This window comes from Rana temporaria, chromosome 4 (assembly GCF_905171775.1).
Source record: "Rana temporaria chromosome 4, aRanTem1.1, whole genome shotgun sequence".
In the NCBI taxonomy this organism is placed as follows: domain Eukaryota; kingdom Metazoa; phylum Chordata; class Amphibia; order Anura; family Ranidae; genus Rana; species Rana temporaria.
In genome coordinates this window covers 61322548-61339409 of record NC_053492.1, presented here as the reverse complement: position 1 = coordinate 61339409, position 16862 = coordinate 61322548, and the positions used below count along the sequence as shown (strand labels likewise).

General features: G+C 42.2%; 1 protein-coding gene across 1 annotated transcript in view; it reads left to right on the top strand.

Annotated features, from left to right (window-relative positions):
• The window catches only part of LOC120936253 (adhesion G protein-coupled receptor F4-like), a 330798-nt gene that overhangs the window by 11655 nt on the left and 302281 nt on the right, over positions 1 to 16862 (top strand). The window contains exon 2 of the mRNA XM_040348471.1: positions 9656 to 9771. Coding sequence (XP_040204405.1) covers positions 9670 to 9771 — 102 coding nt within the window. The 5' untranslated portion in view covers positions 9656 to 9669. The remainder of the gene's footprint in view (positions 1 to 9655; positions 9772 to 16862) is intronic.

The window sequence follows — 16862 nt, the reverse complement described above, 5'->3', positions numbered from 1 at the left end:
AATTGTCATCTGATTCATTTGACTTGTGTGTCAAGCATTTATTATATCATAGCTGCTGTCTAAGAAATGTATCTATGAGACGAAATACAAACAATAGAATGCAAACCATGCTGCATAGCAACCAGTAAGATGATACATCCTCAGATATGAGGATAATGTTCATAAAGACTGGACCTGGTCCTGTTGCTGTTAATGGTCAAGAACATCCTACTGCTAAAGCAAAAAGAAGAAAGCAAGAAAAGCCTGGGCCCAATGTATTAAAAGACAATTCCAATAGTATACAAACAGTTAGTAATTCAAAAATGTAGATTGTAAAGCAGAGCATCCAGGGCTCACAGGTTACAACAGCAGCAAACTATGCACCATGGGCAATAGCAGGGTTGTAGTTCAGATCCCCTGGATGTCTGTCAATCCTCCAGAGAGAACTCCTTTACTAGTGAAATCTAACAGTGTCTTTAGTCACCTATTCGCTTGCCAACCGTATAACATAGATATATGGCGGCAAGGTGGCCCTGCTGCGCCAGATCATGTACCTAGTACGTGTTCCGGCACTTCCGGGTAGGGGGCGCGCCCAGCAGGGTGCCGGCCAATAGATTAAATGGGTTGGGTGTGTCCCTAGGGGGTGCTTTCTAACTGTGTGGGGATGTGCTTTTTACTTTGGGGAAACAGAGATCCATGTTTCTGCTTAGCAGGAACACAAGATCTCAATTTTCCACTGTGACAGAATGGCAATCTGCCTTGTTTATTTGGCATATCGCAGTTCTGCCTCTCCTCAGAACGATTGGCAGGTCCCGGCAGACATTGCGTCCACCGGACCAACTGATTGGCTCCCGCTGTCTGCAATCACAGCAGGAGCGGGGCTCCGGTGGCACACGTGCGTGCCCCAGACCCAAAGAAAAAAGGTACGTGATTTTGCACTTAAGGACCGCCCTGCCGCAGTATATGTGGGGTGGTACTTAAGCGGTTAAAATAGAAATGAAAGGCAAAACATTTGTGTATAGATATATAAAAATAAAAACATTATAAATACACTTTTTTTCCTTTTTTATAAGTGACTACATTCCCTCTGTTCTCAGCTGCATAGGATCTAGGCGGAGGAGAAGCAACAGCACACTGAACTTCCCAGTGAAAGGCTATAGGGGGAGGGGTGTCAAGACAAGTCTGATCATTGGAGGAGAACAGGCTGAGTTCCCAGCAGGACCCTGTATTATCCTGGAATGAAGGTGCCCAGGACATGGGACAGACCTGCAAAATGTGGGCCTGTCCTGGGCAATCTGGGACACGTGGTCACCCAAGTAGCCATATACAGTATATACGGCCTAAGGACAGCAAGTGGTTAAAGCAAGTGGGAACAGCCTCCTGCTGCAGAAAGATGTGAAATAGATCTGTAATGTCAGCAGAGTGCTTTAAAAAAACAACCTGAGATGGTATCAGCCCGCTTTCTTTTTGTTAGACAGAGCATTGAGGTCGGCTTGTAAATTGGAGACATCCTGTAAAGACGCATGCATCATACATGCTAGGGGGGGGGGGGTACAGCTGGGGGGATCCATAGTGGAGAAGGATCTGGGGGTTTTGGTAGATCATAAGCTCAATAATGGCATGCAAGTCCTTTCTTGTATTAACCCCCCTGGCGGTATTCCCGAGTCTGACTCGGGGTGAGATTTTTGGGCTACGATCGTTAACCCCGAGTCAGACTCGGGCTTGCCTCGCTGAATCCACAGGCTTGGTTTACTTACCTTGTCCCTGGATCCAGCGATGCCACCGCGCTGTGTGAGCGAGCGGGACCTCGCTCGATTCACACAGTGCCTCTGTGTGCCGCCGATCTCCGTTCCCTGCGACGTTACGACGCACGGGGGCGGAGAATGGCGCCAAATTCAAAAAGGTAAACAAACACATTACATACAGTATACTGTAATCTTATAGATTACAATACTGTATGTAAAACATACACACCTCCCTTGTCCCTAGTGGTCTGCCCAGTGCCCTACATGTTCTTTTATATAATAAAAACTGTTCTTTCTGCCTGCAAACTGTAGATTGTCCATAGCAACCAAAAGTGTCCCTTTATGTCAAAAATGGTTTTAGAGCAGCTAGAAAACAGCGATAATAAATTATAATCACTTGCAGAAATGTGTGATAGTGATTTGTGGGGAAATTTGTCATAAAAAAATAAAAGTAATGACAGCGACAATTCTGCAACTGAGCAAATTTCAGTGATTTTGAGTTGATTACATTATTGAATAATTTTTATTATAATTATATTATTATTTTTTATAATTATTTATAATTATTTATTATATTACAATTTATAATATTTTTTTTTTTTTAATTCATACCCGGGATGCCTACTAGACTCTTGTTTGGTCAGATTTAAGTGAGTTATTCCTAAGAATTACAGGCCTACAATATAAAACGCCAAATTTCCTTGCAAATAATGGTACCGCTTTCAGCACTTTTTTCTGAAATAATCATACCGCCAGGGAGGTTAAGAGAGGTATGGACTCCAGATAGAGATATCATTTCCCCCCCTGTGCAAATCATTAGTAAGACCTTATCTGAAATATGAAGTTCAGTTTTGGGCCCCAGTTCTCTAAAGGATATTGGGGAACTGGAGAAAGTGCAGAGAAAGCAACCAAACTGATAAGAGGCATGGAGGAGCTCAGCTATGAGGAAAGATTAGAGGAACTGAATTTATTATTTATAAGGGGGGATATGATCAACATGTACAAATATATAAGTGGTCCATATAGTGAACTTGGTGTTGAGTTATTCACTTTACGGTCAACACTGAGGACAAGGGGGCACTCTTTATGTCTAGAGGAAAAAAGATTTCATCTCCAAATACGGAAAGGTTTCTTCACAGTAAGAGCTGTGAAAATTTGGAACATACTCCCTCCAAAGGTGGTTCTGGCCAGCTCAGTAGATTGCTTTAAGAAAGGCCTGGATACTTTCCTAAATGTACATAATATAACTGGGTACTAACATTTATAGGTAAAGTTGATCCGGATTGCCTTTCGGGGGATCAGGAAGGAATTTTTTCACCTGCTGTAGCAAATTGGATCATGCTCTGCTGTTTTTTTTGCCTTCCTCTGGATCAACTGTGGGTATAGAATTGGGTATATGGGATTGTACGATATTTTTTTTACTTATTTTTTTATGGTTGAACTGGATGGACTTGTGTCTTTTTTCAACCTGACTAACTATGTAACTATGTAAATATGTAACCACACTCTGCCCCACCCTACACTCCACCAATGAGTTAAGGCCTGTTCTCTTTAAAGACAAAACACTCTTAAATTAACCCCTCCTTTACTACATCCTAGACTGTCAAACGCAGTCACGTAGGCCTTCCGCCTGCAGCTCCCGGCCTATATCTTTCTTAAAGCCTCATACACACAATCAGACTTCCAACTGACTTTTCCATAGATTTTGCTCCCAAGGGTGTTGTCCATGAACTTGGTATGCATACACACGGCAGGGTTTTTTCAGCCAACAAACACGAACGTAGTGATGTAATAGACATACTACGTGTTTTTTCTGCTCTCTACCACCACCCTTTGGGCAACTTTTGCTATTGTTGTCTGATCTTTAGCGTACACACGATCGGATTTGCTCCATCGGACATTTGTTGTCGGAAAGTTTGTCTGTTCTCACAGCGAACATTTGTCCGATGAAAAAGCGAAAAAGTTTGTCCGATGGAGCATACACACGGTCAGACTTTCTGCAACAACAGGTCCGTCTGAGGTTTGTTGTCAAAAAGTCTGGTTGTGTGTATGGGCCTTTAGTCTGCCTTGTTGAAATTCCCACCTTCAATACTAATACTCCAGTGAGAAAAATAAACACCCAAGAGGTGCTGGGGATTTATATTAGTTCATGCAAAGTAGTAAGAGCACAAAAACATTTGGAGAGCTCACTGCTTAGGATATGCTGCTCACAACAGACAAGGATACTCCAACAGGTTACCGGGAAAAGAAAACATGAACCAATGGAAGGAGCACCAGATCAAAGGATAAAATTGTCCAAATTAATTTATTGGTTTAAACAATCCAATGCGTTTCGGGGGCAGAAAAAAAAGCCATTGTACAACATGACACAATAGTAGGGATGCACCTATACCATTTTTTAAATTAAAATACTGATACTTTTAGTCAAGTTTTTGCCAATACCAAGTGCAGATACTCCGCTGTGTGATTTGAGTCCATACAATATAAATGTATGCACATCGTACTGCAAAGAATGTCATGCAATTTGAACAGCTATGCAGTGATATTTCTGTCTGAAAAGCATGCAGTTTCCCCACCGCTCCTATGTGAACCGAAGGTTGTCATAGTGATTTCAGCCTGGGTTTACACGCGAGCAATGCAGGAAACCGCATGCGATTTAGACAGGAATTGCACCTGCATTTCTACTCAAATTGCATGCGATTCTTTGCAGTGCGATTTGCGCCCATTTGTTTTGTATAGACTCAAACTGCATCACAAAGTTTTGGTTTAGAGTATCAGGAGCATTTTTTTCCGAGTATGAGTACTTATGAAAATACTCGGTATCGGCACCTACACAATATAAAGTAAATGTAACCTGTATAATCATAAGACTAACAATTACAGAAAATCATGGATAACATAGATCTGTATGCTTCTTTATTCGCAAACAGACAGTCACAAGCAAAATCAAACAGCACTAGACATGTGCACTGCTGAAAAGTTTGTTTTCGTTTCATTTGTTTTTTTGTTTTTTTTCAGAAATAAAAAAATTTGAAATTCATAGGTTTGTAAATTAAAAAATGTGGAATTTGAAAATGTGAAAATTCTCAATTTCGAAAAATTCGAAACATCGATAAATCGAAAAATAAGAAAGAAAAATCTGAAAATTAGAAAGGACGAAAATCCAAAAATTTAAAAATTCAAAATGACTAAATAACTAATAATAATAACTTAACCATTGCTAACCATTAAATTATAGGTATTGGAATTTCAAATTTGGCTGTTAGTGAACGTAACAAATTTATCTGAAGTTACAAATTATCCAAAATAACGAATGACGCATCTAAACAAATGGAACAAAATAATAAAAAACAATAATAATAATAATACGTTTTTATTATTATTAATTCGTTACATTCTATCCGTTTAGATGCGGCATTCGTTATTACGGATAATTCGTAACTTATGATAAATTTGTATTCGTTACGTTCACTAACAGCCAAATTTGAAAGAAAATTCCAATACCTATAATTTAATAGTTAGTAATAGTCAAGTTATTATAGTTATTATTTCAGATTTTCGAATTTTCTGGTTTTTGAATTTCAGATTTTCGTTCTTTTGAATCTTCGGATTTTCATTCCAATTTTGGGATTTCCAAATTTCCAAAAATTCTAATTATTGGATTTTCGAATTCCGGAATTTCTGATTCTGAAATTTCTGAATTTCCGAAATTTCACATTTTAGAATTTTCGAATAGAATAGAACAGAAATTCAGAAATTGGAAAATTCGGAAATTCGGATATTTCAGAGTTAACAATTTGTCTAAATTTGTTAAAAAATGTATCTGTAACTAAACGAATTCCATGTCTAAACAGCACACAGATAAAAATCTACTGCCCACAGCGTGTGCGCAGGCTACCGTCTTGGTAGCAGGTAGTAAGATTTATTGGATTTCTCTTGTTCAGTGAGTGTGAGGGAGAGAAATCTATATGTGTATGGCTAGTTCTATTCTTAAGAGGTGCCCCCGGGGATGTGATGTACTCTATAGGGGAGATTTACTAAGACTGGAGCACACAGAATCTAGTAACCAATCAGCTTTCAGGTTTTATTGTCAAAGCTTATATGATCAAGCTGAAGTTAGAAGCTGATTGGTTACTATGCACAGGTGCACCAAATTCTGCATGTACAAATTGTAGTAAATCTCCCCCATATCTTGCAAGAAATTTGGGGCTCCAAATGTTTTAAATGTTTCATGTATGTTAGGGGAAAAGGAGATCCACATAAAAACCCAATGGCGGCCGGTTTATTGAAAGAGTAGAGGATGTTTCCTTGAAGTGAAACTGAAGGCATTTTCCTAAAACTTATGAGCAGGCAGACTATTTATCGCAAAAGAGACATGCAGTGTCTCTTCTGCAAACAAAATCACCTACCTGCCTGCTTACAGAGTTCTGCGGCATGTAAACTGAGCTGTGCATATGCAGATCACCTTGCATCGCCAGCACAATCCCTGTGTGCTGGAAAGTCTGTCATCCTACATGGCCAATGAAGATGCCCGAAATCTGGCACTTCGGGAGAAGATGCGGGCATGGACGAGAGACACCTTGCAGACTTTTCACAGAAAGCAAATGAAAATAATGTCTTTAGTTCTGCTCCACTGTGGTTGAGAGAAAAACATTCCCCTCTGGGTGATCTATGTACATTGCAAGGATTTGAACAAAATTTGTTGCAGATTTCTACTTTTTGTTATTCTGAAGAAATAGCTGTTTGTTTGTCTGTGTCCATGTTCACAGTGAATCTGTATTGGAGTGGTTTTATAATAAAAAGCTGCTGCGCCTGCAGGGCTCTAACAAGGAAAGTGTCAGGGTCTGCATCCCTTCCTTTGAGAGTATCTTACCAAAAATTAAATTTTTGTTGCAGGGGATGCCAAAAATGTGACTTGTATCTTAGTGCAGACTTCTGGTAAAATCAGTCAGCCAATCACACAAGCAGGAAATTACATTTCTGGGGAGTTCTGTACACCATCTCTTTAGAGAATACCTCCAGGTAGCCATATTGCATTGCATTTTACAGAAAATGACAGCGCTGCAGATTGAAAAGGAAAGGAGTCACCCTTTAAAGTGAATACGATTAAGCTAAGGTCACTTTAAATACTCAATCATGTGCAAGGGAGATTTAAAATAATAAAAACAAAACAGATTTTATGTGCACATGATTGGATGATAACGTGAGTACAGTTTCATCTTAGGCCTCATTCACATGCAGTGGTGTATTTAGGTTTTTTGCTGCCCTAGGCCTGACTAAACGTATGCACCCGCTAATTTAAATATGACCCACCCTTTCCTGTCATGGCCACACCCCTTCATTATTAAGACCCACCCTGTCATCTTCATGGGAGGAAGACAGAGGAATGCCATGGGAGAAAGGACAGAGGGACGCCATGGGAAGAGGGCAGAGGGATTTCGTAGGTGGAGGACAGAGCGGGAGGATGACAGAGGGATGCTGTAGGAAGAGGACAGAGAGAGATGCCATGGGAGGACAGAATAGGATACAGCGGAAGGAGGACAGAGAGGGGGACACTCAGGGCCACCATCAGGAATTATGGGGCCCCCTTACACAGCTTCAGGCATGGGCCCCCTGGAGCAGATCAGAGTACCAGGGGGGGTGCTGCCACCTCAAATTCAGAGGTGGGGAGGCTGCCACGAATTGAGAAGCGTACGCTTCCTGAAGACGGTTTAACTGAAACGTGACGTCGAGGCGGTATCCGAGCGCGCACGCATAGCCACGCACTTCCGGTCTCACTGGTTGATGGACAACTAGCGGTGGAACGCACGCTAGTGGACCAGGACGCGGCCATCTCTTATCTTGTCTTACTATCCCCACCACCTACAGCCTCAGTGCCGGGAACGGGCACCAGCAACAGTAAGAGGCCATTTGGCATTGTAATTTTAACTTTTGTATATTAAATGGTTTTACACTATGGTGGTATCTCTTCTCCTTTCTTGGTACACCATTTGCTGCAATCGCTGACATTGGAATCCAATGAGTACCTGCTGATCCTCATTTAAAACAAGCCTGATCGACCATATTTTAAGTAATCTGGTCAACACCGTGTGGTAAGGAGCCATCCATTATTATTCTGGTGACCTATAGGTGAAGGCGGATCACTTCTTTCTCGCACTTTGGCTATTTTGAAGATTCACAAGCACTTTAGCATTTGCACTTTTCCCTGCGATTTGGAATTGGATTATTTGCATTTTGCACCTGGACTTGATACAACACTGGATCCATTTTGCACTTAACTATTTATTTGCTGGACATTCTTTAAAAAAAAAATTTTTTTTTAATTTATTTTCCACGACATTTGGCACTATTGTACTTATAGAGTTTAGACTATAATCTGTTTGGTTTTTCACATAGATTTGGGTACACAGTTACACTGTGTACTACTCAAACGCACATTGTGACACGCATCCACTATTTTGATATAGTGCCCCTCACCTCACTATACAATATATGCAAGTCAGTCACCTGATTTTATTTGGGAGCAGCTTCACTCAGTTAGTCACTTGATTTATCAAGTATATAATTTAGTGTAATTCATTTGGCGCAAGATTTCTTTTTCCTGCATATTTATACAGTAATCAATGCATTTTTATAGCACGGATCGCTATATAAATGTGAATGGTCCCAAAAATGTGTCAAAAGTGTCCGATGTGTCCGCCAAAATATTGCAGTCACGATAAAAATTGCAGATCGTCGCCATTACTAGTAAAAAAATAAATAATAAAAATGCTATAAATCTATCCCCTATTTTGTAGCCGCTATAACTTTTGCGCAAACCAATCAATATACGCTTATTGCGATTTTTTTAACCAAAAATATTTAGAAGAATACATATCGACCAAAACTGAGGAAAAAAAACATTTTTATATATTTTTTGGGGATATTTATTATAGCAAAAAGTACAAAATATCGTTTTTTTTTTCAAAATTGACGCTTTTCTTTTGTTTATAGCGCAAAAAATAAAAACAGCAGAGGTGATCAAATTTCATTTGGGTACAGTGTTGCATGACCGCGCAATTGTCATTCAAAGTGTGACAGTGCTGAAAGCTGAAAAACGGCTTGGGCAGGAAGGGGGTGAAAGTGCCCTGTATTGAGGTGGTTAAATACCACCAAATGAAAGCTCTATTTGTGTGAACAAAATTATAAAAGTTGTACTTTGAGTACAGTGTTGTATAACCGCGTAATTGCCATTCAAAGTGTAACAGCACTGAAAGCTAAATATTGGCCTGGGCAGGAAGTGTCCGTTATTGAAGTGGTTAAAGGGGTTGTAAAGGTACATTTTTTTCCCCTAAATAGCTTCCTTTACCTTAGTGCAGTCCTCCTTCACTTACCTCATCCTTCGATTTTGCTTTTAAATGTCCTTATTTCTTCTGAGAAATCCTCACTTCCTGTTCTTCTGTCTGTAACTACACACAGTAATGCAAGGCTTTCTCCCTGGTGTGGAGAAAGCCTCTTGAGGGGGGAGGGGGCGAGCAGGAAAGTCAGGACACTCTCTACTTTGCAGATAGAGAAAGGAGCTGTGTGTTAGTGGGTGTCCTGACACTCCTGCTTGCCCCCTCAAGAGGCTTTCTCCACACCAGGGAGAAAGCCTTGCATTACTGTGTGGAGTTACAGACAGAAGAACAGGAAGTGAGGATTTCTCAGAAGAAATAAGGACATTTAAAAGCAAAATGGAAGGATGAGGTAAGTGAAGGAGGACTGCACTAAGGTAAAGGAAGCTATTTAGGGGAAAAAATAAATTAGCTTTACAACCCCTTTAACTATGCCCATGTGGATGAGGCCTTGTTTACTAAGGTAAATTAACATTTACTAAGCAATCATAAAGAAATCTTTCCGTGGGTTTCATGATCATCCCTTTAATACTGTAATACAATTCTCTTTTGTTTCAGCAACCTACAGCAGAATGACAGCACTGCCATCAATTTTGTACCTATTTTTGTGTCTCTCATGGCAAACATCCAGCGGCTTATCGGAGGAAGATTTTCAAGACCTTTTAGCGCAAGCTGTAAGTGAACAATACAAATAACATGTTGTATGTTTTTGTCACTACCAGTCACATGAAGGAAAATAACATTATTAGGCCTCATTCACACAGGGAGTATAATACGATATGCCTGTGTGAGGGCCATGTTTACCTGTATGGGGATGCACAGGTGTCCCATGCATCCCTGTGCAGGAAGTCCCATGATGTCAATTGAAATGCAGAGGCTGTGGAGGTGCGGGTGCATGTCCCCGAATGCAGGCAGTGACAATTCGAGAACCGGCAAGTACCCGCACCCACACGGGTGTCATAATGGGACACAGCCTGTACCCAGCACACATGTGCATCCACGGTTGTGTACACCCTGTGGGAATGAGGCCTTACAGGAAAAGGCCTCATTCAAATGGGGCAATTTCATCCAGACCTAGTTCAGGGCCGAGTTTACAGGTATGGGGATGCAAAGATGTTGCATGCATCCCCATGAGGCAGTTCTATAGCTTTCAATTGGGACATGCTGGCTGCATGGACACAGTCGCTGCTCCCAATGTGACATTATTTTGGGTGCACCCAAGGTGCATTCTGGGCTGTGCACCAGCACATAATAGACAAAAAATGGGACTGCCAGCACAGGGATGAATACAACACCTGTGCATTCCGGTGCAGGTAAAACATGGCCCTGCATGGGACAGGATGATAATCGCTCTGTGTGAATGCAGCCAAATGGTAAGAATCTGTATAGGATTGTAGGCAGCAAAAAATAAAGAAATATAACATTAACCCTTCACGCCGACCGTACGCTAATATGCGTTCATGGCTTGAAGGGTTTATACCGGGATGATGCCTGGGAGACCCGAGCCACCAGCTAGCGCAAGTCCACTGGCTAGGCTGAGACCCAAACAAGGCAAGATCTGGCTATGATCGGGTCTCCGATGTAAAATCCTGGAAGCAACGTCACAAAGTCACTTCCGGTTTACTCGGCTGCCAATGGCGCCAATTAAAAAATAAATGACATTATTCAGAATCACCAATTTTCGCGCTCTGAATACTTTTAAGTGCAGAGGAGGGATTTGGGGTTTTTTAGACCCCCGATCCCTCCATAAAGAACACCTGTCACCACCTATTACTGTCACAAGGGATGTTTACATCCCTTGTGTCTAATCACCGCAGGAGCGGGTCGCCGGTGGTGCGTACGCAAGTCCTAGACCCAGAAGAAGAGATCATGTACAGGTACGTGATTTCGCGCTGCCGCAGTATATACAGTATACGTGGGGTGATCCTTAAGCGGTTAAATAAATAAATACACAAACCCAAATATGGCCTAAAAAATTGGCTGCAACTCTTTATTGGTTTCAAAACCAGTAATCATTAAATCATAATAAAAGGAAAAGACAAAAAATATGGCCTCTCACTACGACTCCAGCCGCATCCATGAAAAACTGAATTTTTCAAACAACTGCCTTCTTTACTAACAAGGTGATCCACAACAACAGACTACCTGAACCAACCACTTACCCATATCTATGTCCTAGTCTCCCCCCTTTCCATAAATAAAAACTCCACACATATTATCCTTGAATGGACGTAGGGGTCGGCCACAGCTTTATTTGTTAAAACATAAACAACATCTGTTTAACCTTAATACCATCTTATGGTAAATTACCAAGGGGGGGGGGAAGCAACCAGCCAGCCGCCGGCCTAAACCGACGGGCATAAAAGCCTTCCCCCTTTTCCTTTATTATTATTACCGCCAGCTGTGACTTAACAATAAATATCTCACTTAGACACCATAACAAGGCCTGTAAAACCAAAGCCATAAAACATAAACCGTACGGAATAACCACCGTCATAACACCACCGTAACATTTGTTACTCGCACATTTCCATATTTTTTTTTTTTTTTTTTTTAACAATATATATCCTTTTATTTCCTTTGTTTTTTTGTTTTTTTTAAACCACCTAAGCTGTTGGATAAAACGGGAGGGCGGGAATCTCACTTGCTGGGGGCTGCTGCAGGTAAGAGGAAGAAGGTGGGAGGGAAATCCCCCCTTAAAGCCTTGGTCACATGCTCCCCAAAACCCACCCCCTCGTTCTTGTTTAATTGGTCCTGTCTGCCTTGTAAAACCCACCCTCCCAGAGGGAGGAAGGGGAGAGACACATTTAACCCTTTCCTGGACTGTCCCATTACCTCAGGCAGTCCGTGGCACCTAGCCCTACTTGGGCCGGTGCCCACCAAAATGGATGGGGAGCTCAAAAAGCGGTATTCTTTGTCAGCTCACCTCACACTATACATGTAGAGGGTCTCCACAGCCCTCTAGAATTTCTAAAAGGTCCCCTGACTTTTCCCTCACTTTTTTTCCTCACAAAAAAAAAAAAAGATGCAGGGGTGAACCATGGAAACCTGCTCCTGCCATGAGGGAAGAGGGCCTTAAAACAGGCTTCCCTCTTATCCCTTTGACTCTTTTTTCTTAATATTACGTGGCCTAAATGTTACAGCATTTACAGAACTCCAGGTAAGATGGAATACATACTGTATACAAGAGCTGTGTAAGCTGCACAGGGATAGGAGACCTGGTTTTACACTATTGCAGTTCAGTAACACTTCAAAGTCCCATGCACCCTTAATGGACCGCCCCTGGTCAGCATGTTACTTTTATTGCAGCACACCTGATTAGCTCCTTGTGCTGCCCCCCAGTCTTAGCTCTGCTGTACCAGGACTGTGAGAGGAAGATACTGAGTTACATTGAGGTACTTAAACCTGCTTGCTTAAACTGATAGCAGTAAAAACCCATGCAATTTGGATAGAGTAAGGGAAGTTTATAACTCCTGTCAGCAGAACCAGTGTCCCCAGGCATTTTATTGCAGAAGAGCAGGGCTCAAGTCCTGCGGGAACGCGTGGGAACGGAGTTCCTGCACTTTTTTCACAGCAGGAACTCAGTTCCCTTTGCAGAACTAGAGCAGCCGAGAGCAGCCGAGCCGCCCGAGCCAATCCTTCACTAAGCGGCGATGCCCAGCTCCAGTCACTGTCAGGGGCAGGCGAACCATAGTAATCCTTTATGTTACAGGCCGCTTCCTGTATATGTATACATCGGGTAGTGTGCGGGTATTCCGTCACTTTCTCGATGCCGCAATGTCTCCTGGGAGCTTTTGTCATTGTTCCCAGGAGACATTGCGGAGGTCTGCCACGAGTTATCATGGGATTTAGAAAGAACTTGCTTCTTTTTTAAAAAAAAACCAAAAAACATACGGTTTAGTAATTATGCATATGAGCGTGTCATTTTTTTTTTTTTTTGGTGGGGGAGTGGATCTTGGGTGGGAGTTCCCACACTTTTTTCCCCAGGACTTGACCCCTGAGAAGAGACATGTAATGCGTCAATGTCTTCTCCAGCATGAGCTACGCACTTGCAGCTCAGCTTACATCGCCGCCACTGTCCCTGTGTGCTGGGATGACAGTCCCCCTGTGCATGCACATGAGTGACGTCATCCCGCACCCACCAATGAAGATGGCTGAAAACCGGCACCCAGGAGAAGATGTGGACACCAGTGAGGGAACCGTTAAAGGAAAGGTCTATATAGATCCCTTTTATGCCACTTTAACCACTTCCAGGTCACCTGTACAGGCACAGCGATGTACTGGTACATTGCTGCCTGTTTTGGGGTCCTGCTGTGATTGTATACAGCAGGAATTTGTCAGCAGGTCCTGGCCAATGATACACGGGCAGGACCTGCTGACCGGCTGTGTCCAATTGCAACAAAGAGCCCTGTGTCGACAATCAACACAGGGCTCTGTACAGAGGGAACAATCTTAGCAAAAAGCAACACACATTACACAAATAACACTTGTTAGGCACATATTTAACCCCTTGATTACCCGCAATGTTAACCCCTTTCCAGCCAGTGTCATTAGAAAGCGTAAAGTATTATCACTGATCACTATAGTGTCATTGGTGATGTCAGTGGTAGTTAGTCAGTTCCCATCCAGTTTCAGTTAGTGTCATATTGACTGCCACAATTTAGTGTATAAAAGTGGGGCAACAAAATAAAAATTCTGGATTGAAACCCAAATGCACTTGGCCGACAACCGAAATGGACAGTTTACATATATATATATATATATATATATATTTGTATTTTATTTTACTTTTTAATTAATATCATGAATTTATTTTCAGACACTAATGGCACCTTTTCAGCCAATAGGTTGCTTTCACACTGAGCAGTTTCTGAAGCATTTTTGCATAAAAAAAAAGTACAAAAAAAGCTCAAGAAATATTCTATGATTCTACTAGTCAATTCTGTTGCGGTGTGGAAAATCACGATTGCTGCATTTTTTTGGTGCATATTTGGACAGTTAACTTCTTCAGCCCCGGAAGGTTTACCCCCCTTCATGAGCAGACCATTTTTTGCGATACGGCCCTGCATTACTTTAACTGACAACTGCGCGGTCCTGCAACACTGTGCTTAAATAAAAAAATTTTTCTTCCCACAATAGAGCTTTCTTTTGGTGGTATTTGATCACCTCTGCGCTTTTTTTTTGCGCTGTAAATAAAAAAAAAGACGGACAATTTTAAAAAGAAAAGCAATATTTTTTTACTTATATATTACTTATATAAAACATATCCAATAATAAAATGAAAAAAATAAATCAAATTTATGCATCAATTTAGGCCAATATGTATTCCGCAACATATTTTTGGTAAAAAAAAATCCCATAAAGCATATATTGATTTGGTTTGCGCAAAAGTTATAGGCCCGGATTCACAAAGCACTTACGCCGACATATCTCGAGATACGCCGCGTAAGTCTATCTATGCGCCGTCGTATCTATGCGCCGTGCCCACAATCTGAGATACGCCTGAAAATAGGCTGCATATGACCAACGTAACTTTCCTACGCCGGCGTATCGTGGGCGCATATTTTCGCTGGCCGCAAGGGGCGCTCCCATTGATTTTCTATGCACATATGCAAATGAGGGAGATACGGCGATTCACGAACGTAGTTGCGCCCGGCGCATAATATACGCGGTTTGCGTAAGGCGTACGTCCGGTGTAAAGTTATTCCACATATAGGAGGCGCACCTCATGCAAAGGTATGGACCATGGAACAGAGCCGTCGTATTTTACGTAGTTTACGTAGTACGTAAATAGGGCTGGGCGTAGGTTACGTTCACGTCGTAGGCAGTGATCCGTCGTATCTTAGGGAGTAGTGCCGACGTGATTCTGCGCATGCGCACTGGGATGCGTCCACGGGACGTTATTCGTATCTTTATGACGCTCAGTCCATCATTTACATGGGGTCATGCCTCATTAGCATGGCTCACGCCCACTTCCACCTACGCTGGCTTACGCTGAGGAAATCCAGCGTATCTTTAACAGCGAGTGGGAGCGAGTGCTTTGTGAATCCAGTGCTTGCATCTGTGCGCTGTGCCGGCGTAGCGTAAAAGAGATACGCTACGGCGGCATAAATATGTGCCGATGTATGTGAATCCGGGCCATAATGTCTACAAACTATGGGATAGATTTATGTATTTTTTTTTACTAGTAATGGCGGCGATCAGCGGTTTTTAGCAGAACTTCAACATTGTTTCTGTCAAATCCAGTGAACAGTGCTAAAAAAATATACTGTCACTGTACTACACTACACTACACTACACTACACTGAAAGGGAAGGGGTTAACATCAGGAGCGATCAAAGGGTTTAATGTGTTACCTGGGAGTGCTTTCTAACTGTGGTGGGGGTAGTTCTTAGGCTGGGGAAAAGCAGAGATCTGTGTTCCTGCTTAGCAGAAACACAGGATCTCCATCTTCTCCTCTCACAGACCACCGTTCCCTCTCTTGGGAATGATTGTGGGGTGTCGGCAGAACATCGAGTCCTTCAGACTCGCTGATTGGCTCCCGCTGTACCCAATCAGAGCGGAAACGGGTTGCCGATGGCGTGCGTGCGTGCCCTAGACCCGCAACTAGAAATTACATACAGATACATGGTTTCATCCAGGAGGGCCACCAAAAGCACACCAAAAACGCACCTCACCATTGAAATGCATTGCAAATTAAGCAAAAATGCATAAAAAACGCACTGCGTTGCCTTTTTGATGCAGATTTCGAGTTACATGACCTATGAATACCGCAGAGTAAACGTGGCAAAATTGCACACGTTTATCGGTGGTCAATATCACCACCTTTTCTTTCTATCAGCAAAATGGCCATAACCTTATTTTTGGTCAATCATTTTCGGTGGCCAATATATCAGTGCATCCCTAGTGTATAGTGCCATTAGTAGTATAAAAAAGAAAAAAATCCAAATATATTCCACAGTTTGTAGACGCTATAACTATTAAGCCTCTATTTTGTAGCCTATCAAACCTCCAATGTAAACACACGGCAGATGTCTCAAGGTTGTAAGAAACTGACTTCAGTCTCTGCTGTGATCTTTGAGGGTCTTTGAGGATGAATTACTTCACAGTACACACAGCTATAGAGGTCACAGATGGCTTGTTTACCCCTTAAAAAGGAAGTAAACCCTCTGAAGCATATCTTAAAAAAAAAAAAACCTGCAAGAGTAAGGCATAATGAGTTAGTATGCATAGGATACTAGCTCATTATGAATTACTTACTTCAGAGCGAAGCCCCCGAAGCGACTCACCTGCTCCGCGCAAATTTACTGCAGCAGGGCAACCCTCCTGCGTGAAATCACGTACCTGTACATGATTTTGTACAAAGGGTCAGGGGCGCGCGCACAGGTGACGCGCTCCCGCTGTGATTGGACACGGTGGGAGCCAATCAGTAGGGCCAGTGGAGCCGATGTCCACCAGGACCTGCCGATCGTTCTCCTGAAAGGCAGAACGGCGGTCTGTCTATGTAAATAAGGCAGACCACTGTTCTGTGAGGGAGGAAAATGGAGATCTTGTGTTTCTGCTAAGCAGGAACACGAATCTCAGCCTTCCGATAGTACAAACATCCCCACAGTTAGAAAGCACTTCCATGGAACACATTTAAACCTTTGATCGCCCCTGATGTTAACTTCTTCCCTGCCAGTGTCAATAGTACATTTACAGTGCATTGTTTTAGCACTGATCACTGTATTAGTGTCACTGGACCCCAAAAAGTGTCACTTAGTGT